The sequence below is a fragment of the Rhinatrema bivittatum genome, chromosome 2 (assembly GCF_901001135.1).
Source record: "Rhinatrema bivittatum chromosome 2, aRhiBiv1.1, whole genome shotgun sequence".
Lineage (NCBI taxonomy): Eukaryota > Metazoa > Chordata > Amphibia > Gymnophiona > Rhinatrematidae > Rhinatrema > Rhinatrema bivittatum.
Window position 1 is genome coordinate 179,768,941 of NC_042616.1, and position 22,475 is coordinate 179,791,415.

The window sequence follows — 22,475 nt, forward strand, 5'->3', positions numbered from 1 at the left end:
ATGGTGGGTTGTTGCTTCTGACACATGGCAGGGGCCTGTTGGCCTGCCACCTTACTGCTAGAAGGGGCTGAGGGCGTGGGATGACTTTGCTCCTTTTCAACCACTTTATGCTGCCTAGAGAAAGGGGTCCCCTGACTGGTACTGCCACCATCCCCAGATGTCAGTACTGTTGGGTGTTGCTTCTGCATGAGATGCATCATGCCAAAATTAGTTAATGTCCCATTTGCTTGCCTCTGCTAATAGCCCTGGCACAGTAATTACACTGAGCAAAACGTGGGTCCTCTGTCATTTTAAAGTGGCTCCAGATCACAGATTTCTTTCGTGATCCCTTTCCTATAGCCTTCAGGGTGGATGCTGGCACTGGAGTTGAAGTAGTGGGTGCACCCTAAGAAGCAATGCCAGGGGCATCAGTCACACTCTGTGCCTGCGCTAACTGCTCTTCCTCCTCCTCATCATCAGTTTCATCTCTCCCCTCCAGCACTGATGTGGAGGCTAAGACAGAACTAACTAATCCTCCTAAACCTTCTTCAGCTATTATTTCTTCCATTTCTGATGATGAGAATCCCACATAAGATGATTCTTCATCGGAATCAGAAGCAAACAGTGTCTGTGCTACATTGTCAGTGCTAACTAGAGTCTGCTGTCGCACTGCTGCTTTTGGATCTCACCCTTTTGTCTTGCATGACTCAGCCTCCCCTTCCCTCACCTCCAAAACAATAGGGTCAGAAACAGGTGGTGGCGGTGCATCATCTTCAAATTTCAGTTTTTTCCAGATGGAACTGCCTGCCCGTCCAGAAATTTTAGATTGGAACAGTTCCCCTTTTAACTTTAATGGGGGACTGGCACTGCCTTTTGAAGTGCCTCCTCTGCCAGTCCCAATCACTCGACCACATCTACCTTTCCCTGAAATCATGGATTTAATGTCACTGCCTACGAGGGATTTCAATTAAAAGAATTATTTCTTTATTGGTTACTGAACACCTCTGTACCAATATATGTGAGTGTGGAAAACTACACACACACACAGTGCAGTGCCTTGCTGTACACTACAACTGAGACTGCTGTATGTGCACAAAAAACATTTAAACTCCAGAGGCCTACTGGGAATTTGGATTTAAAAAAAAATCTCTATATCAATATATGTGAGTGTGGAAAACTACACACACACACATAGTGCAGTGCCTTGCTGTACACTACAACTGAAACTGCTCTGTGTGCACAAAAAAATTTAAACTCCAGAGAAAAGACTGGAAGCCTGAACAAGCACAATTCCTAGTGATGCTGTTGTTGTTTGAAAATACCAACTCCCAGATAGTGTGAGAGTTGCAGTGGCTATCTCCCACCCATACCCTGCCAGGGGGGTAAGATCAGCAGCAAAATGCCACTGCTGGCAGCTTGTCTCAGTGGGAGAGACAGCGAGACAGTCTGAGTTCAATAAAAAAAAAAAAAGTGCAGTAAAAATAAGCCCGGCTGGCACAGCAGCAAAAATGAACAAATATCTTTTTCAATGGAAAATTATTTCAAAGTAGCAAGCAATAGCAATTGAATACAGATTTGAGACTCTCAGAGATTAGCTCTGAGTAATGCCACCTCCCTAGACAAAAGCCAAGAAGAAAGTGTGTGGCGCGCCGAGTGCTTAAGGTAGAAATAGTACAGCAGGAACAGCATCACAGAGCACTGAGAGCAGCGAATGGCTGAATTTAAAAAATGCTTTGCTTTGATACATTGGCATTCTGGACTCCTTGCCAACCTTGACCCACTCAATGACAGGGCTGTGAGGTCACTTATGACTGACAGAAAAGGGCTGGTTGTTGCTATGGATACTCCCCACATGGCCTTCTCCTATTTCAAACGGCCGCTAAGAAAGCACTGCGAACCAAAAGAATGAAACTAATATGATATGTTTCATTCGTGGGGGATCGCCATGTGTTTTGCAAACCCATGAATCAAACGAACAGGGACTTATTTGTTGTGGATTGCACATTTGTTGAAAACCAATGCACATCCCTAATATTTTATAAAAATCGAAACTGTGCTTAATTTACTTTTCATGAGCACATATGCACATGTAAAACGGGGGTGGTCTAGGAGTGTTCTGGAGAGGGGGGCCAACATTTACAAACATAAGTTGCTATTTTAAATGACACTTATGTAGATTTGGCAACATGTATAATTTTACACCTGCTAATTACATTGCAAAAGTGATACTAAATGTTTTTATTGGTCAGATAGGAGGTGTGGGGTGAACTGTGGGGAGTTCAGGCTGAAGAATCAGGAGGGTTTCAATAACCTGGGGAAGGACTGAATAAACTGGTAGAGTACTCAGTAAAACTGGTAATTTAAATTATGTGTGCATATTTTAAAATAGACTGACTTGCACGCATAAATACCATTTTATTTTCCTGTTTAAAATATACACATAAATATTTTTTTAAATAAGTAGGAAACATTAGCACATTCAGTGCATCAAAATACTTTCCTGCATTTGTGCATAAGCATTCACATGCAATGTATGTTGCGAGGTAAAGATATGCGTAGTTTTTTAATATGTGTGTATCTGATATGCATTGGTTATAAAATACTATCATAAATCTGCACACAGCCATATACACGCATATGTGCCTACTCGCACAGTTGTTTGAAAGTTATCCTCATATTATTTAGTTTAATTCCCTTTATTAACGTTCATCCACAGTTGCCTCCTGCTTTAGCTAATTCAGTTCAGTTTTTCAGAAGGAGTATGTACAGAACACATATTGCTTTAGCATCTGTAATGGATTCCAAAATCTCAAACAGATTTCACCTTTTGTATAAATTCCTACAACACTATAACACAGGGCGGATTGGCCTATCGGGGCTTCAGGCATGCCTCGGTGGGCCGATCAGGGCAGTCACGTGACAATGGTGTTGATCGCAGTGGCCCCAGGTCTGCGGTGCAGCTGCAATTAGCACCTAGCCCCACAGCAACTGTTCTGGCAGAATAGGAGCTTGCACCAAGGCTCTACTCATTTCTGGTTTTTTTGTTTGCTTGTTTGTTTTCCTTCCTTTTGCTGTGACTGCAGTCGCAGTTCCAGAGGCCTATGCTTTCAATTTTTTTGTCTCCGCAGCTGCAGCCGTGGCTCTATGGGCCTGCAATTTTTTGTTTTGGTCCTTTGCCCTGTAGCGTCGCTGATCAATGTGGGACTGCTCCTTCCCTTCCCCTGACTACCACAGCAGTGGAAATGCTCCTGCAGTCTTCCCCTCACCCGAGCTTGCCTCTCTTTCCCGACCTCATCACTCTTTGCCATGGGAGGCAGCCAGCAGACATCCAGCTGCTGCTTCACCACAGCTGAACATCTCTCACCTATTTCTGCCAGTGGTCCCCTTATAATGAAGCAGTGGCAAAAAATACCCCCCCCCCCCCTTGCATCGAGCCTGTCTATCTCTTCCCACACTAGAGCCATCAGTTTATAATCCTGCCTGCATTCCTCCTGACCACCAATTTAAGTATAATCTATTTATTTATTTATTTTGCATATTCCAAGGCAGCAGGGGAGAAGAGAGAGAGTGGGAGTATGCAAGTGTATGTAGGTGTCAGCTGGTGCAAGGGAGCGCATGTGTGTGAGTTGCCCGGATGTGTGTATGAAGTGTCAGTGGGAGCAAGGGAGGGCATGTAGGTGTCAATGGGAGCAAGGGAGCATGTGTGTCTAGGTATTAGTGGGTACAAGGGAGCGCATGTGTGTGTGTTGCCATGGATGTGTGTATGAATGTGTCAGTGGGAGCAAATGAGAGCGTGTAGGTATGAGTGAGAGCAAGGGAGAATGTGTGTCTAAGTATCAGTGGGTCCAAGTGTGTAGGTGTCGGTGGCTGGAAGGGAGCTTGTGTGTAGGTGTCAGTGGGTACAAGGGAGCATTTTTGTAGGTGTCGGTTGGTGCAAGGGAGCGTGTATACAGGTGGTAGTGGGTGCAAGGGAGCATGTGTGTAGGTGTCAGTGGGAACAAGGGAATGTATGTAGGTGAAAGTGGGTGTGAAGGAGGGAGTGTGTATATGTGTTGGGTGCAAGGGTGCGCATGTGTGTTTTGCAGAAGGTGTGAGGGAGCATGTGTGTGTATATATGTCAGTGGGAGGAGGGAGTGTATAGGTATCAATGGGAGTAAGGGACTTTGTGTGTCTAGGTGTCAGTGGGTGCAAGGGAGCATGTGTGTCTAGGTGTCAGTGGGTGTTGGAGCATGTTTGTAGGAGTCAATGGGAGTGAGAGAGCGTGTGTGTGTAGATGTCAGTGGGTGCAAGGGAGCATATCTATGTAGAAGTCATTAGGTATGAGGGAGCATGTGTGCGTGTAAATGTGTCATCATGCGGAAGGGAGTGTGTTGTGTGTCAGTGTGTTTGGGAAGGAAGAGAAAGTTTGTGCACAACCCCACCCCCACTCATCCAGAACAATCTCAGGGTGACTGGAAAGTATAGAAAGTGGGTTATTTTTTTAAATATTAATGTTTTTAATCTGATTGCTGTTTTAAAATATGTTATTGGTTTTGGGGAAATTTTTTAAAGTTTAATATTAGTTTAATTATTGGATGGTCAGCTGTTTTGTAATATTTATCCTTTTTATTTGTAATGTTTTACTGTTGCTGACTTATATTTCTTAATTTAATTGTTGATATTTTATAAGGAATGGTAATGTTTCTCTTTTTCTATTGTTATACTGCATACAGGATCTGGCTTATTGCAGTTTCCAGTTTAGTTTTTGTCTGCACATTTCTATTTATACTCTGATCTCTTTACTCTGTATTTGGTGAGGGTTGATCTGTGTTCTGAATGTGTGTCAGAGGTGAGATATTCTGCTAGCATGTAGTTTCTGTTTAGGACCTATAGTAGCTTAGCTTGTTCTGGTTTTCAAACTGGTGTTTTAGGACCTGGTGTAATATTTGTAGCATTGCCTTTTCATAGGTAGAGTTGTAACTGTTCGAATGCTGGCTGTTATTGCTGTTTTGGTATTGGAGTTCTACTATATTTTAATTGTTTCAGTATGTTTAATTGATTCAGTATGCCCAAGGCTTTCTGAGAGCCAAACCCACTCTCAATAAGTGTTACAACAGGTTTATTTTTTATTTTCAGGGTTTTCTGGTTGGCACCACAGCACTGCATGTAAATATAATAATACTTTTACCTCATAAGACTGTACTTGAATGGCTTTTTATATGTAAAATTATCATAAATGCATGATTTTTGTGTGTGGGGAAGGAAGGGCTGGGAGATACAAAGCTGTAAGCTTTACCTATGATGCCTAATACCCTTGCACCATCCCTGGCTGCACTGGATTCACATGGGAAAGCAGGATTTTGGAACTGTGCTACTTTGGGTCATTTGGTCTCTCCAGTCTCAACAAGGGCTTCATTTTTCTTTCTAAGTCATGGAGGAACAATAGATTAGTCTGGTCTCCCTTCCCTACTCCTCCTTTAGAGTAGGTAGGGAGTGCAAAGCCTGGAGAACCATAAGAGCAGCAGACTCTGTAGCACGCAGCCACTGGACATTTATTTATTTATTTATTTTATTTATTTAACAGCTTTTAATATACCGGTGTTCGTGCAAGCACATCACGCCGGTTCACAATAAACTTGAGAAAGGAGGAAATTACATAAAACAGGGAGTGGGGGATGAAGCAGGAGTGAAAAAGGGGGGGAGAGAGATGGAGGAGGTGAAAGGAGGAAAGCCAGCAGCTGAGAAAGGTAGAGGAACGTAGCAGAGTTTACATGAGAGGTAGATTAACGGGGTTAAACATAGTTGCTTAATTACAGTAGTTATTGAGGATATATAGATTATATAGAGGATATATATGGAAGCTTAATTACAACAATTATGGCAGGTTATACAGGTTATACAGATATTTTCCATATACAACCCCCTCCCCATTGGAATGGGGAGGGGGTTGTATATGGAAAAGTGGAGGCAAGCTACAGGCAGAAAAAAGGATGGGGCAAACCAAGAGGAAGTGCCTATGCAGTGTTGGGGAGGTTTCTGTAGGCCCTCCTGAAAGGGCCAGCTGGCTGTAGAACCAGTGAGTCTCTTGAAGTCAGGGTGCCAAAAAGGGATGGGAGAGGGTGAAGGCTGCTGCAGGCAGGGGAAGGGCTGGCAGCAAGCAGAAACTTATTAGATAATGATGTGGTTGTACTGGAGTGTGAGCATATGAGCAGCAGCACAATGATAGAATGTGTGTGTGTCAGAGAAAGAGAGAGAGTATGTATGTGTGTGGGTGTCTCTCTCTCTGTGATACAGAAAGACACCCATACACACACTTCTCTGACACACCCATACACTGAGAGGTGAAAGTTTGTGTGAGAGTGTCTTTGTGTCAGAGAGAGAAACCCACACACACCCTCTCTCAGACACAAAATGGGTATCAGAAAGAGTGCGTGGGGCTGTTTGTGTCTAACACTGGCTGGCAGTGTAGTTGTCATATTACTTGGCAACTGGTTCAAGAGCTGATTGGTTGACAACATAGAAACATAGAAATGACGGCAGAAAAAGGCCAATCGGCCCATCCAGTCTGCCCAGCAATATCCCACACTTATTTTCCCATACTTATCTGTTTCATTATTTACCCATTCTTATCTGTTTCATTATTTTCCCATACTTATCTGTTTCATCAACCACCAAGTTTAGGGCCCTTGTTGGTAACTGTTTGATTCAAATTTCCTGCCATCCCCTGTCATTGATGCAGAAAGTAATGTTGGAGTTTCATCAAAGGTGAACATAAGGCTTAATGGCTAAGGGTAGTAACCACCGTATCAAGCAAGTTACTCCAATGCTTGGTTACCCAGACTGCACAGATCAATGCCTTGTTGGATGTTGTCTGAATGTAAAACCTGTTTTCCACATTCCCCCCTACCATTGAAGCAAAGAGCAGTGCTGTATATGTATTCAAAGTGATGTATCAGGCTTAATTGGTTTAGGGTAGTAACCGCTGAAATAAGCAAGCTTCCCCCATGCTTATTTGTTTACCCAGATTGTGAAGTTCAGTCCTTGTTGGTGGTTGTTTGAATGCAAATCCTCTTTTCTACATTTCCCCTTGCCGTTGAAGCAGAGAGTAATGTTGGAGTTGTGAAGGCTTATTGAGTAAGGGTAGTAATCATCAGGTAGTAGCCTCCACTCCAGTACTCCACCCCCATGGCTCTTCTCTTCATTCCCATCCTCTAGCCTTTATGGATCCACAGTGTTTATCCCATGCCCCTTTGAAATCCTTCACAGTTTTAGTCTTCATCACTTCTTCTGGAAGGGCATTCCAGGCATCCTCCATGAAGAAATACTTCCTGACATTGGTTCTGAGTCTTCCTCCCTGGAGCTTCAAAACGTGACTCCTTGTTCTACTGATTTTTTTCCAATGGAAAAGGTTTGTTGTTGACCATGGATCATTAAAACCTTTCAAGTATCTGAAAGTCTGTATCATATCACCCCTGCTCCTTCTCTCCTTCAGGGTGTACATATTTAGGTTCTTCAATCTCTCCTTATAAGTCATTTTATGAAGACCATCCACCTTTTTGGTCACCCTTCTCTGGACCGGCTCCATCCTGTCTCTGTCCCTTTGGAGATACGGTCTCCAGAACTGAACACAGTACTCCAGGTGAGGCCTCACCAAGGCCCTGTACAAGGTGATCATCACTTCCTTTTTCTTACTAGATATTACTCTCTCTATGTAGCCCAGCATTCCTCAAGCTTTAGCTATCGCCTTGTCACGTTGTTTTGCCGACTTCAGATCATTAGACATTATCACTCCAAGGTGTCTCTCCTGTTCCGTGCACATCAGCCCTTCTCCCCCCATCAAATACAGTTCTTTCGGATTTCCACATCCCATATGCATGACTCTGCACTTCTTGGCATTGAATCTAAGCTGCCATATCTTCTACCACTCTTCCAGCTTCCCTAAATCCCATCTCATTCTCTCCACTCCTTCCGGCGTGTCCACTCTGTTGCAGATCTTAGTATCATCCACAAAAAGACAGACCTTACCTTCTATACCATCCGCAATGTCACTCACAAAGATATTGAACGGGACCGGTCCCAAAACCGATCCTTGTGGCACTCTGCTTAACACCGCTCTCTCTTCAGAGTAAGTTCCATTTACCATCACACACAAGAGACTTTAACACCAGAGTAGAAATCCAAGATATAATTATGAGAGATGTAACCAGACTTGGAGGCAGATGGCAACCGATTGCATGGATGGAAGAGGACACACAGCTCTGTTTGCTTACTCCTGATCTAGGGTATGTTCTACTACTTAGTTATTTAGGGAAGATATGAAATTTATGTTGGAGAATTTTTGACTCAGTTCAGCCAGGCTCCAGGTCACATGATGTACCTGTGAAGGGTCAGTTTGGCATGCTTTTGGGAACTGTCGAAACACATGCTGCAAGGAAAATGCACAAGGGAATCAGACAGATAGCCTGTGAGCTGGTTTTGAAAAAAATCCCCCAGGCTGATATTTCCTGCAATCTGTCCTGCTATAACATTTTTAGCATTGCAAATGTGAAAATTGAAAACAAAAAGGAACACCTAAAGTGGAATCTAATATCCTTCATCTTTGATATGAGTTGCATGCACATTTCTTTGGCCCTATCATTGGGCTTATATTACAACCATGTGGTATCATTATATTACAACCATGTGGTATCATTGGCCTTATTATTACAACCATGTGGTATATCCAGTAGACATATACAATTCACTTTGGCACAGTCAGATTCCACAGCATACTGTGTGACATGCTTATACTTCTCTTACCACTCTCAGTATGATTCCCTTTGGACTCTGGCACAACAAATCACAAGTGTATATTCTTAATGCTGTTTTTAATCCATGACTCTCGGGTTCTTTCCCTTCATGTGTTCAAAGTTGTTGGTATCTAATTTAGAAGCAAGTAACTTTCAAGCATGGATCTATCCAGGAGTTATAGTATGGATCTGTGATTATCTTGTCTCCTGTCAAGATGATGTGAGATTTTATTAGAACACAAATGTCATCCATGATAGCACATAGTGCTACCCATTGGCCTCTGAAAATGCCACATATCCTATTTTTTCTGGTATGGATCATGATTAGGAGATTGTCATATGTATTTAAATTCATATTATAAATGTGTAGTACATAGATATTCCTTGGAATGCACAGAGCACAAGTACAGTGGAATGACAGTGTGTTATGGATTATACCATAATTTATCCTAAAAAACAAATGCATCTTGTGACAATTAGTACAAATTGTTAACTGGATGTCATCTGAAGTAGGGAACTATGCACTACAACGTCTTTTTGGTTAGTCTATTATAATGTAAATAAATAACCCAGTGGAGAGTCAAATAATTTTACTGAAAAGTTTTAACACAAACTTAATAAAAAGGCATCAAAACCATGACTAGATTTCATGCCAAACAAAACCACAACAGGATCATTTGCAAGTCCTACAAAACATTTTCAGTTTTTACCAAAAATGTTCAGTAAGTTATTCTTTTCAGGTGATGCCTTACATCAGTAAATGCACTGAACTCAAAAACATATTAAGCTATAATACTTACCTTTAGTGCACATTCCGCTGCCACTGGGTTCTGGTTACTGGTATTTTGAATGAATACCTCAGGAGAACTTTGCAGAGAGAACTGTCATAGTTCCATGTTGAACCAATCATTATAAAGACATATTAATTCTTGCCAGGCCCCCAACAACATGATCTACGTAAAACATCAATCAAGCAAAAAAAAAAAAAATCAACTAAAGTTAAAGAAGAATTGGAAAATGCATTAAATTTATTGAGGGAACAATCTGTGATTGAGTATGAATCTGAGTTTACATCATTACAAGATCGTATGCAGTCTTTTTGTGCTGATTTTAAATGGTTCAAATTTAAAAAAATTTAAGCATGATGATTATAATTGAGTCCATCTATCCATGGATGTCAGATCTGATAACTCTTTAAAAATATTACGTTTGCTAATAGTTCTGATGATTCATCAAGTGATGATACACAATCTAGATTCCATGTCCACTGTTTTTTCAGAGGAATGGCCATCCTGGACTCATTGCAAATTACAGCCGGGGATGCTGAAACTTGGTTAGAAATGAGGAAAGACAGATCTCCAGTAAACAATGATTCTCTTGAAAGGCACTGCCATAAATATATCGGATATGACAATATCACTGGTGTATCTTATGCTCCTTCTTCTAATGCTTATTTGTTTCACATACATGTGGCACTAGCTCGATTTTAACGATCTTTACTTGTGGAATTGTTTTTCTACCATTGAAAAGGAAAGTGATCAGTCATTACTTCGAAAACCAACAAATTGGATACCAAGTCATATCTATCCATCCATATTTACTTTCCAGAAATTAGTTGTTTATTCCATTGCTGGGATTTCATAGTCTAATTAATATTCCAATTTTTCCAGATCAGATTGGGAAGCTGTGAGGAGTCAAAAATTGTTGTCATATATGCTGATAAAAGCAGGGTTATAGTGGTAATGGATAAAGCTAAATACATAGCGGAGATACAATCTTAATTGAGTGATTCTGCATTTTATCAAGTCCTCCCTGGGGACCCTATAGCAGAGATTTAGCTAGCCATTCATTCTCTGGTTGAAGAGGGATTTGCAAATAATGTACTTACATTAAAAGAGAAGAATTTTCTGGCTGTATCCTCACCTATTGTGCCTGTTATCTACAATTTACCAAAGATACTTAAAGACATGTTTAATCCTCCAGACTGTACTATTATCTCTCCATAGGGGTCATTATTGGAACCAATTTCTCTATTTGTTGATAAATTTTTGAATCCTTTTGTATCATCATTGCTATCCTGTATCAGAAATTCTTCTCACATCATGAAGACGTTACAGGATCTGCCTGCATTGCCACCTTGGTTGGTGTTGGTAACAACCGATATACCATTATTCTACAACATCCTGCCTTACATATTGTAAGGGATACTTTAGAACAGAGGTCTAATTTTCGTATTCTACTGACTCTATGTGCTCTCTCATACTGTACTAAGAATTTTTTTCTTTTTCAAGATCAGTTCTGTTTGCAAGTGAAAGGTGCCTTAATGTACCCTGATATAGCAAACCTTCATTTCGGGTTTTTTCAGAAGTATTTATTGTCCGGGTATTGTTTGATGTCCTCTTTTATGAGCTGGTGATTTTGAGGAAGTATACTTTTTTTTTTTTTTTTTTTATACACCTGTGATCCACATTTGCAGTTTACTTACAAGTTTGATCTACAGCCCATAGCTTTTTTAGATGTTGCCATTTTTATTCATCATAAGTCTATTGATTGGAACAGTTTTCATCCGCATCACCTCAAAGCAAATTCACCCTTTGGTCAATTTTTACATTTGAGGTGACTTATTCTTCTACACAGAAATTTAAAATCCAAGCTTGTGATATGTTTGCTCAGTTTATATCCAGGGGAGGGGGAGGGCTGTATCCATTAAACTGTGTAAAAAGAGTGTGCCTCCCCCCCCCCCCCCTTTCAGGGAAGCATCACATTTAGGGGTCATAAAGTTCCCCAGGCAGCTCTTCTACGTTCTGGACCTCACTTTTTCTCATACCTGCTTCACAAGAGCCCCTAGAGACACCAGGGTTCATCCAGTAGGAAATGTAATCTTTCAGGCCCTTGGTGCAATCGTGGATATAGTCATCAAATTCACTCTTCCCACTCTTCTTTGTTACTGGTCAGTAGTACTCTCAGATGGGGAAAGTATGTCCACCTGGGATTCAGGTACAAAACATCCATGGAGTCTGAGAATAATGGTCAGAGCAAAATACATGAGCCCGTGCCCCATGCCTAGAGCCCAGCTGTAACTGGATGCTGCGAGTGGAGGCCTGTCTGCGGTCCGACCAAGTGGAGCTCCAGTGGCACATTGGGGCCTCCTGTCTGACTTGCTCCCCCACTGGCCCTTCTCCTCACTCTGTGCACGCAGTCTCCCAGCACACCAATGCTCTCCCACAACACAGTGTTTTGATAGTTGTCTCGAGGGCAGTAGGAGAGGACACCACACGGAGCTGAGACACTGCACATGGCCAAGGCAGTCAGTTGGGACCTAGAGGAATGCCATCAACAGCAAAAAGAGGTAAGTTGGCCTGAAACCAGGAGTTACGTGCTACAGTCTGCATTTGGGAGTCATATATGAAATGGCTCTGACAATGACTCCCGTAGGGAATGGCAAGGGATAAAGGTGAAGCAGCTGGCTTGCTGTAGGGGAGTGCATCGATGAGGGATCGAAGTTGAGGCACACCCAAGAGAGAGGCATCAAAACCAACCAAGGAAGTTGCCAGGAGAGTTCTACTAATGGGATCCAGAGAGAACTAAATGGCTCGCAGACCAAATACGTGACGAGCGAGGCAGAGACCGCATTGGCAGAAGCAGTTCATGGCTGGCAGCAGGACAATTCCTTTGGGGGTACTGGCTTCTGCAAATAGACACCAGAGCCCTCATGAGAGCACACAGCCATTCAACCATGGCTGGAGAAGTGTCTAGGGGACCCCCAGCCCTGACAATCTCATCTAAACTTTGGGAAAGTGCCCCTAGATCCCTCCACAAGAAGATCAAGAAACTTTCATATATTGTCATTTTCAGGATCATGGAGGGACGCGTTGGAGAGGCGTGCAGTTGAAGGTAATGAATGAGGATGCTGTACATAGCTCAGACAAGAGAGTCCCCATGAATATTATTGGTTAAACTCATGCATTCCTGATAAGGGTTATCAGACAAAATAACCTGTCTCAGAACAGCCCCATGCTAAGTTAGGCAGATATCATCCTCTAGGCCTACAAGGAATATGATGGCCGGGCTTGGCTGAATTATGATGAGAAATTCCACAACAAGATGTACAGCATTTTTTTTAAAGTTCATCATGTGCCCCTAATATGTCTTTTTTTTTTCTGTTTTAAGTAAGGTTGGAGGTGTGGCAGGAATTAATATAAATTTTTATAATTGGTTGAATACGGCACTGACATTTGTTCTCTTCCCACAGGTCTCCTGAGACAGTTGTTTGAAACATTGGTGTTGGGACCTGTTGTCAGCGGAAGGTGCACCGGAGTTAAGAATTATAGCTTGATGTTTTTGAGCTTTGTGCATTTACTGACGTATGACATTACTTGTACAAGTTTTTCAAAAGAATAATTTATTTTTTGTAAGACTGGTAAATGATGATCCTATTGTGATTTCCTTTGGCTTGAAATCTAGCCAAGGTTCCACAGTTTTGATGACTTTTCATTAAGTTTGTGTTCAAAAATTTCAGTAAAATTGTTTGGCTCTCCACTGGGTTACTTGTGCATTATTGTGGGGGCGCTTTTGCTCTCCAATAAAAGTTAACACAACCTTACAAGAATTCCAGTTTTCTCCACAACTAATATGATTGCTAAAACACTACACTACAAATTGTTAGAAAAAGATAAAGAGAACAATGTATAGAAGATTCAAATTAATTTTTGCCTGTTCCTGCAGTGAAAATAAAGATAGAGGAAGTTAGCCATCTTTCACTTGTTCCTTTATTTACATCTTTGCAAAAATTATTATTATTATTTTTTTTTTTTTTTGCTGCATCAGTGCCTTAGATACAAACAGGCCAATGCAATGCCGTGACAGCCACCTCTCCTGGGCGTCCGCTGCACAGGACGTGCTAAAAGTGCGTGCAATTTCCCCTAGTGTCGCCTCTTTACTATGGCAGCCCATTTGCATTTTGCGCTGGGCGCCCTGGAGCGGTATATCGGCACATATTAAGGAAGCATTTAACGCGCGCCAATATTGCATTGGCCTGAAAGAGGTGAAGAGAACTTTTTTTTATTATTATTATGAGCTAGAAATAAAAGAATCACATTTCTTCTGGATACCAGTATTGAGAGGCATCAGAGGATTCTTTGAATGCTTCATAAATAGGGCTTCTGATTTTAGATTCTCACAGATAAACACACCGATGCAAAACCTAAAATAGAGGTTTATTGGCTAACCATTGGAAAAACACCACTTCCCCTACTACTTTCTCACTCCCTCCCCTTGCCTGCTTTAGTTATCCACTTTTTTCTGTGCTACTAACTCCTCAGCTGCACAAATGTATGTATTAAGTTCAGCTGAAAAGGTACCCAACGTTAGTGCCACACTGCGAAAACACTGATAACTCTGAACTCCAATTAGCTGGAAAATAAACATTTAACTTTTATAATTAACAAATGCCTCAGAATAGAAACCTTAATCATAAAGGAAAATAAAAATAAGAAAAGCTTTCAGAGTCACCCCAAGCCTCCATTTGTCTAAGAAATAGTTCAGATTCTGAAGTACTCTAATTCTTATAAAAATGCATAAATTGATACCATTATGGACTTGAAATTTGTGATGTATAAATAATGGCATGCTAAGCAATTGAATTTTTTTTTTTGTAGTTTAACTTCCCACGTTTTTGGTTTTTTTTTTAAATAAAATATGAAGTATTTAATGTTACTGCGATAAAGGACATATTCAAGATCTCTAAAGGATTTCTGGATTTAGTGACAATTTTACCTCTGTTTAGCGTATACTTTTTTAGTTTTTCTTCTGGAGGAGCTCTTATCTTTGAGTCTATTCTCCTGGGATTGCTTGAATAATGGCAAGTGCTTACATTTTGTGTGATTTTTTTTTTTTTTCATTTTATTTAGTTGCAGGAAAAAACCCTACATGTGCACTGAGCAAAATGGAAAGAAACTGTGAGGTATTACTTCCCTTGTCTTGTGCAGGAATTTGCAACTAGAAAAAGATAAAAGAATCTGCCAGTATGAAAAGCCTGTGATTTACAAAGTTTAAGTGCTTCTACAACTTTAGTTCGATGGCATGTTTCCAAGAAACTGTGTTGGATTTGATTTGTGCATAGTCATACAAATAGAAAACAATTAAAGGCTAATTACATTACCAAATGAGCCACTTGTCCGTGTATAAGTATTTGTGTGAGAGAGTTTTTGGTTTAAAAAAAAAAAAATTGCCTTATTAAAATTCAGATATGTCAGATCCTGCACTTTTTTCAGTTAACATACTAGATACCCTAAAATAGAGCTTTGCATATTGAAGTTTGTGATCTGTGAAGCAAAGTGTTATGCTTTTATGTGTATTATTCACAAGAAATTTATATATATATATATATATTATTATTTTTTTTACACGTGGTCATTATTTACCATCATATTGTATCTTTCTCTTTTAAAACATTTAATTAATTGATTTTATTGAGTAGATGACCTATTGGTAGGAATAATATGCTGTTCTTATCTGTCATCCATTGACCATTTCCAAGGCTGCACTCTCCACTTTGCTCGTTGAATGCCTGGTGTAACCTTCCTGAGTTGGTGCCATGCTCCTTCTCTGACCTTGTTCAAGTCCCACCTAGAAACCAAGTTTTTAGGGTTGCTTTTAAATCTTAAGCTCTGCCTCTTCCAATCATATAATAAATGCAAAAGAGCAAACACCTCCCCAGATGAACATCAGAATCCAAAAAGTAAAGAGATGTAGGGACTGAATAGTCACAAGAATTATATATATATATAAAAACAACCTTAATCAGTTCACATGTTTATATATTATCATTACTGAGGGAAGAGGCGGTGTCAGAGAAATAGGTGTAAGGATTTTAATCCACTGTCTCTTGCCCGCAAAGGGCTTCAAACCGTATCAGTATTTAAACACCAAAGATTCAGATCATGTACCACGACTCCATATCACGTTATAAAAAAAAAAGCTTTATTCATAAACCTATCAAAATGTACCAAAGGTCAATATATCTGACAAGTAACTATCAAAAAAGTCTTTTCAAATATACACAACTCCAAATGGCTGCCGAGCAATACTTAGCTCGATAGAGTCACCGACTCAGCATGGCCCATGTTTCAGCATAAAAATTGTCGATGAATCTATCAAGCTAAGTATTGCTCGGCAGCCATTTGGAGTTGTGTATATTTGAAAAGACTTTTTTGATAGTTACTTGTCAGATATATTGACCTTTGGTACATTTTGATAGGTTTATGAATAAAGCTTTTTTTTTTTATAACGTGATATGGAGTCGTGGTACATGATCTGAATCTTTGGTGTTTAAATACTGATACTGTTTGAAGCCCTTTGAGGGCAAGAGACAGTGGATTAAAATCCTTACACCTATTTTTCTGACACCGTCTCTTCCCTCAGTAATGATAATATATAAACATGTGAACTATATGTATCTGTATGATACAGCCTGCTTCCAGTAGCACTATAGGAATGATAAGTAGCAGTAATAATGGACTGAGAATCCTGCCTCTGCCACCGATGTTTGTTGTGACTTAGGCAAGTCACTTTATTTTTCATTACTGTAGGTATCTACTTAAAGGTGAATTTTAAAAGCCCAGCATGCGCCAAAATTAGGAGATGCGCGTGCATGTAGGACATGCGCATGTCCATCTAATCTTAAAAGGCGCCCACATGCACACGCATCTCCCGAGGTTCAAATATCTCACTCCGATTCAGGAAGGGATTATGGTGTGGGTGTGATTTGGGCATGGGTCCTCTAGGGCAGGGCTATGAGATGTGCACGCAAATACTTACCTATCTGGGCCCACTTCCAGGTCTGGTGCCACGTGACTTTACTTCTGCTATGAAGGAGGTGTTAAATAAAAAAAAACAAAAACCCAGCCATCCCTGAGGGGTTTTAAGGGTCTGGCATAACTGGGGGGGAGTATGAGCTATTAAACCAGGGGGGTTTGGAGGACCTAGCGCTACACTGGGCGAACTGGTTCAGGAATTGGTAAACTGTTCATGGATTGGATATGCGCCGATTGTAAAATTCCCCCCATTTGCGCCGGTCATACCTGGCTGTGTACCCCTGTTGTGCAATAGGGCACCTGCATATGTGCGCCCAGGCTCTCTTATAACATACATGTGTAAGTGTGTGTATGTTTAAAAAAAAAAAATCTGCTTCCCAGTGCTCACCATGTGCACCTGCATGCCCCTTTGAAAGTTACTGTCACTGATTGTACAACCTCTGGGGCCGGGCCTCATTTTATTTGCATGTAATTTGTCATAAAGCACCATGTTTTAGGGCACTATATCATTGTCAAAGTAATAATTGTCTAAATTTTGGGGTGGTTAACTACCTTTATATGGATGCCCAAACATTCATCTTTCTATGGTCTTTAGTATAAAGTAATTAAAATGCTGAGCTTGTACCGTCATGGTATGGCACTATAATGGAAGCTCTTCACAGATTATTCAGTACTCCATCGTAATTTCTGAGCTATCAGGGTCAGGCAGGAGTTGTTTCCACCTTCTTCAGCACCCTGGCAACCTAATAATAAATGATAATACTAAGAGGATAGTGTGTGTTTTGCCTCTTAGTAACCAATACTCAGGACACAAGGTAAGCAATAGACTTAAGCTTTATTGATATGCCTTGTTCAGACAAAGTATTGGGAATGTGGCCAGGCTTCTCAGAAGGTTAGAGTAAGCCTGATTTTTACCTCATTCTCTGAATGCTTGTCACATTTAAACTTATTATATACATTTTTTCATGCTATAGGCTTTGTGCTCTCTGACCATTTTAAGCCCTTTCGTCATGTGTCATTAGATTTCTTGTAACTTTCCAGTAACTGTTAATTTCCAGTTATCCTACTCCTCCCCTACTACCAGCATAGTTCCTTTTCTTAGTATCATGTACAGGCCTGTTCTGTATTGATAAGGTTTACCCGTGGTAACACATCATTGCTCATGCTGCTGCAGTCTTCTTGTTATCAAGCTCACACAGGTCCTCTTTCGACTAAACTGTCTTATCTCCATCACCCACACACAAGTTTCCACCTGTTGGACACGATCAAGTTCACACAGGGTACCCAGCCTGGCCCTCTGTCTCTGTTGCCAGGCAGATTTTACAATAGCTCAGTGGACTATTGTAGAGATACAGAGCCTTTCACTTTTATGTAGCTTGTTCAAGTTGGTACTACGGTAGTAACTGAATGTAATTCCTATCTGATTTTTGGTGGCTTGTGTGAGGTGTGTCTGATGTCTTAGTCCAGTTCCCAATGGATAGGTATCCCCAAGAATAAATCTGCCTTCACATTAGGCACTAATGGATAGCCTCGTTTCTTCTGAAGGGAGTTGAAGCACATTGATGGAGCAGTGTGGGAAATCACTATCACTGCCTTTCTATTTTTGCAATAAAATGGAGAACTTTAGTCTATCCCTTTGTTATTAGTCTTATATTCACTAAAGAATTTCAGAAGCATAGCAAAAGAAAAATTCTTCCATTTCAGTGAACTTTTATATTGAAGCGAGACATATGTAAAAAATGACATGAGTATTAGATTGTCTGCAGCCATATCAGATGACTTCAATAATATCTAGATAGTGGGAAATAATTGATTTCACAGTTATTGACCTGAACAGAAGGTAGTTATCCTTTAAGACATAAGAATAAAAAAACTGAAAATAAATTTACAAAACATAAAGATTTTATGTAACTCTTAATTTGGATCAACTGCATAGATGCTGGTAGTTTAAGAAAAATAATTATTAATACAGTCACTGCTAAATTTACTGCTGCCTACTGACCACCATCTGTCTTCTTTTCCTTTAAAGGCATATGCAGCAGTGCTCCTACATCAAACCAGTGAAAGCATCCAAAATCCAACACAAAAGACATACTATGGAATTCCCCTAACAAAGGAAAAACTTAATGACTTCCGAGAAGAACAGATTGGACAATTACATGAACTGATGCAAGAAGCCACAAAACCTAATAGTCAGTTTAATATTGCTGAAGATCCAGCAGAGAAGAATTAGAAAGTGTGTTTGTACAAAGTGTGCATTTAGACGAATTGTAATGCTAACTGTGATTATCACTACTGTGACAAAGTTTAAGGCATATATTAGACTGCTAAAAAGTGGCAGCTTTCTGAGGGCAATCTTTAGGAATCCATAGAAATGTCTGTTGCTGTAAACAGAATCGCTGTCAGTTTTTGAAAGATTTCCACAGAAATCAGTCACATTTTAGAGGCTTGCATTATAACAAATAGTGCTTTTATCTTGCCATTGGAATATACCTCTGATGTTTTATTATACAAAGGCTAAAGATTGACTCTATCTACCAAACAAGTTGGAAAGCCTATACACCCAGAGGGTGTGAAGATTAGGCTGGTGTTCTTTCCTCTACTAGCCTTCCTCTTCCTGGTCTGTCTATCACACTGTAGCCAACCACAGGCTCCAGAGCTCTGGATAACACTATCTCTTATTCCCCGCCACAGCATCTTTTAGCTTGAATAGAGATGCATGCAACCTAGGACCCCAGCTGCTGACACTAATAGCACCCTCTAGTTTCTCAGGTGGCTCTTGTGGAGTCCTGCGTCTGCCTCACAGGTCCAGAATCCCATCTGTGTTCCTATCTGTCCCTGGCCCACTCGACTTGTGTGGCCAACTTGCCTGTTCCAGGATCCCAGTTGCTGGCACTGACGTCCTTCCACAGCACCCTTTAGCTTTCTTAGTCAGCTTGTGTGGATGCCTGTATCCAAGCAATGGCTTCATAGCCCCAGATGCCTTCACGGTCTTTCCAGGCTCAGCAGCCCCACACGTCCTGCCCTGGAGTACTGTACCATGGTGTCACAGATGGATAGGACCAGGGCATGTGATCTTCTTTTTTTATCTTTTCAGAAAAAATATCTAAAAACTATTTTCTTAGCAACAGTTCAACCAAGTTGTAGCTATGCATGACCAGAATTATGCCATTCATGACAGGCTCAATTCATCAAATTTCTATTGGCCTCTGGAGGGGTGTGTGGTCTGAAAAACCCAGAATAGCAACTATTATGAAAACCAGTACTGGAGCAAAAATTTAATAAAAGAAGAAAATGCGTAAAGAGGAAGCGCCATAAATGTGCAATTGAAGCCTTCCGTGCCAATAAACAGACATACCTACAATTATTTATTCACCAAATACTTGTCTCATTTATTCACCTTCAGCAACCCTCAGTCCTTAATATATTTGTGCCTGTTCAAGGCTGCCAGAGTCCAACTCAGAGAACTTCCTGTGGAAGAAATTTTGATAATTTTATGTCTTTACACTTGGGGGTAAAGGAGCCAGATTCACACCCTCTTCTTTAACTGGTAAACTACAGCACCACAAAAAAATAAATTTAGTTTCTTCCCATATGTTTAAACACTGGCTAGGCTTTTCATGTAAAAACCGCAATGGACCATTGTCATGAAGAAAAGACGGCGTGGGAGTGGGAAGAAAAAAAAAGAGATCAGCATGGATTAATTGTGGCTCAAGCAGTAGTGGGGCAGTGGCAGGAACAAGATGAAGTTGCTGTGGGAGAGCCCAGGCTCTTTAATTTACTTTATACTTGGAGACATGTGGCGGGAGCATTATAGCGCAAGAGACATATGGTGGGGTGAGGGTTTGAGAGAGACTAGTGGGGACAAGATGAGGACTTACGAGTGACTGGTGGGGGACATGGAAAGAGAGACACTGGTAGGATAGGGTGAGATGTTAAGAAAGACTGGTTGGGATAAGGTGAAAGATTAAGAGAGTTATCCTTTTCTTCCACACACACACAAGGTGAGACTCTGCTACTGTGCATTCTGGTTTCATGGCTCTTGGTGTATGAAAGCACAGCCTAACAGAGAATCAGTTATACAGGAGCTGACGCTGTACTAAATATGGGGCTGATTTTAAAAGCCCGGCATGCGCAAATCCCGGGAGATAAGCGTGTGACTGGGCTGTGCGTGTGCCGAGCGCATTTTCCAAGCGGCTCGGCCACGTGCGTGTCGCCTGCTGTGCCCGGAAGTGCCTGGCTTTTGAAAAGGAGCATTGCGGGGGCCGGCAGGGACAGCACAGGCCGGCGTGCTCAACTTACCTCTGCTCGGAGGAGCAGGTAAGTTGTAAAACAAAATTTAGGGTAGGTAGAAGGGGTATAGGGGTTGGGGAGGAGAGGAGAGGGGAAAAGGAAGGATAGGTAGGGGTTTCGGAAGTTCCCTTCCAGTCAGCTCCTTTATTGGAGTGGACTGGGAAGGAACTAGGGAAAGGGCCGATCGTGGCGCTGTGCATTTATAACAAGCTCCCCCCTTTTGCCAATGGAAGTCGGTACCTGCATGCACATGCGTGCGCCAATATAAAATCGGGCACACGTGCGTGCAGGAACCCAATTTTATAACATGCATATGGTGACGCATGCATGTTATGAAATTGGTGCGTCCATGTACGTGCACCACTTTGTAAATTTACCCATACATGTATAGAAATACAATTCTTTTTTCTTTAGAGAAAAATATATTTTAAAATAAAGACTCAAGCCTCTTGTGTGCAAACTCATAATGGTGAATTAGTTTGTTGTAAATGTGTTTTATAGGTACCCAACTTCAATATGCCTTTCTTGGGATATGAATGTTCCAGATTGCAGAGGGCTGGAGACGGAGCTCATTCATATCTGTTGTACAAGTCAGATAAGCAGCCCTTTTTCCTTTCTGAACCTTCCTGTATTAGGTTTTTCTATATAGTTAGTTCTAAGATGTCAAGGCATCCTATCTTAGGAGAGTTTACAGTAGAAACTAATGTTTTAGTAAAATGCAGGCTTACAATATTTATGAGAGAATTGTTCCTCCTTAATATGCAGTATTGCTGATAAGGTAGTGAGAGTGGAAGAGGCATTCAGACAGTGCTGACTATATAACCACCATCTACTGGTGGTAAGTTGGACCTGCTGGAAAAAAGCATTTAAACCTTGAAAACAAAATTTCATAGTGGGTTAAACTATTACTAGCTGTGTATATTCTGTGATAGTTTTAAGTATTTGCAAGTGTTAATAATTATTGGTGTTCTGGGAAAATAGACTTTGGAGTAATTTTGTGAGCTATAAAAAATTAGTATTTCCAAGTGTTAATAATTGTATAAAAGCCACAGTGGATCAGTGTCACAGAGAACAAGCTGTGTGTATAAGAGTGGTATTGGGGGGGGGGGTATGTGTTGTGTTGCATTTCTGGCCACTGCAGGCCTCCCCTCCACCAGAGGACTCCGGTGAGCCCAGCTCAGAATTGCACTCTCCTACATGTCCTTGGTTTCTTGCCTCAGCCAGTCATACAGCCTCCACGCCACCAGTTGCCTCCATGAGCTCACTCCCCTGACTGGTCAAGCCCCTCTTGCCTGTCTGCACCATGCCCAGACCCCAGTCCTATTTAACCCTGTCTAAACTCTGCTTCAGCATAGAGTGTTGTTCTTTTTGCTCTAGTCACTATGGCTTTGAGGCCTTTCTTGTGGTCTCTGGGCCTTTTGATTTCTAGTTTGCCTTGAAGTCTCTGGCTCATCGTTCTTGATCTGCTTTGTGGTCTCCCGGCCTTCTGCTTTGTCTGGCCTAGCCCTGAGGCCTCTCTAGGTCTCTTTTTTGTTACTAAGCCTCTGCTTTGCTCCTTGGGGCTCTCTTGCCTACACTGCCTTTGGGCTTTATGTTTCATGGTCTGTGTTGTCCTGTTTTT

At 41.1% G+C, this 22,475-nt stretch overlaps 1 protein-coding gene across 2 annotated transcripts in view; it reads left to right on the forward strand.

Moving 5' to 3' along the window:
* SDHAF3 (succinate dehydrogenase complex assembly factor 3) overlaps positions 1-20,926 on the forward strand; it is a 167,414-nt gene extending 146,488 nt beyond the window's left edge. The window contains exon 3 of one of the 2 annotated variants that reach the window (XM_029588933.1): positions 18,591-20,924. In XM_029588933.1, coding sequence (XP_029444793.1) covers positions 18,591-18,794 — 204 coding nt within the window. In that variant the 3' untranslated portion in view covers positions 18,795-20,924. Of the gene's footprint in view, positions 1-18,590 lie in introns of both variants that reach the window. The other variant, XM_029588932.1, reaches the window with a different exon arrangement.
* The last annotated feature ends 1,549 nt before the right edge of the window (positions 20,927-22,475 follow it).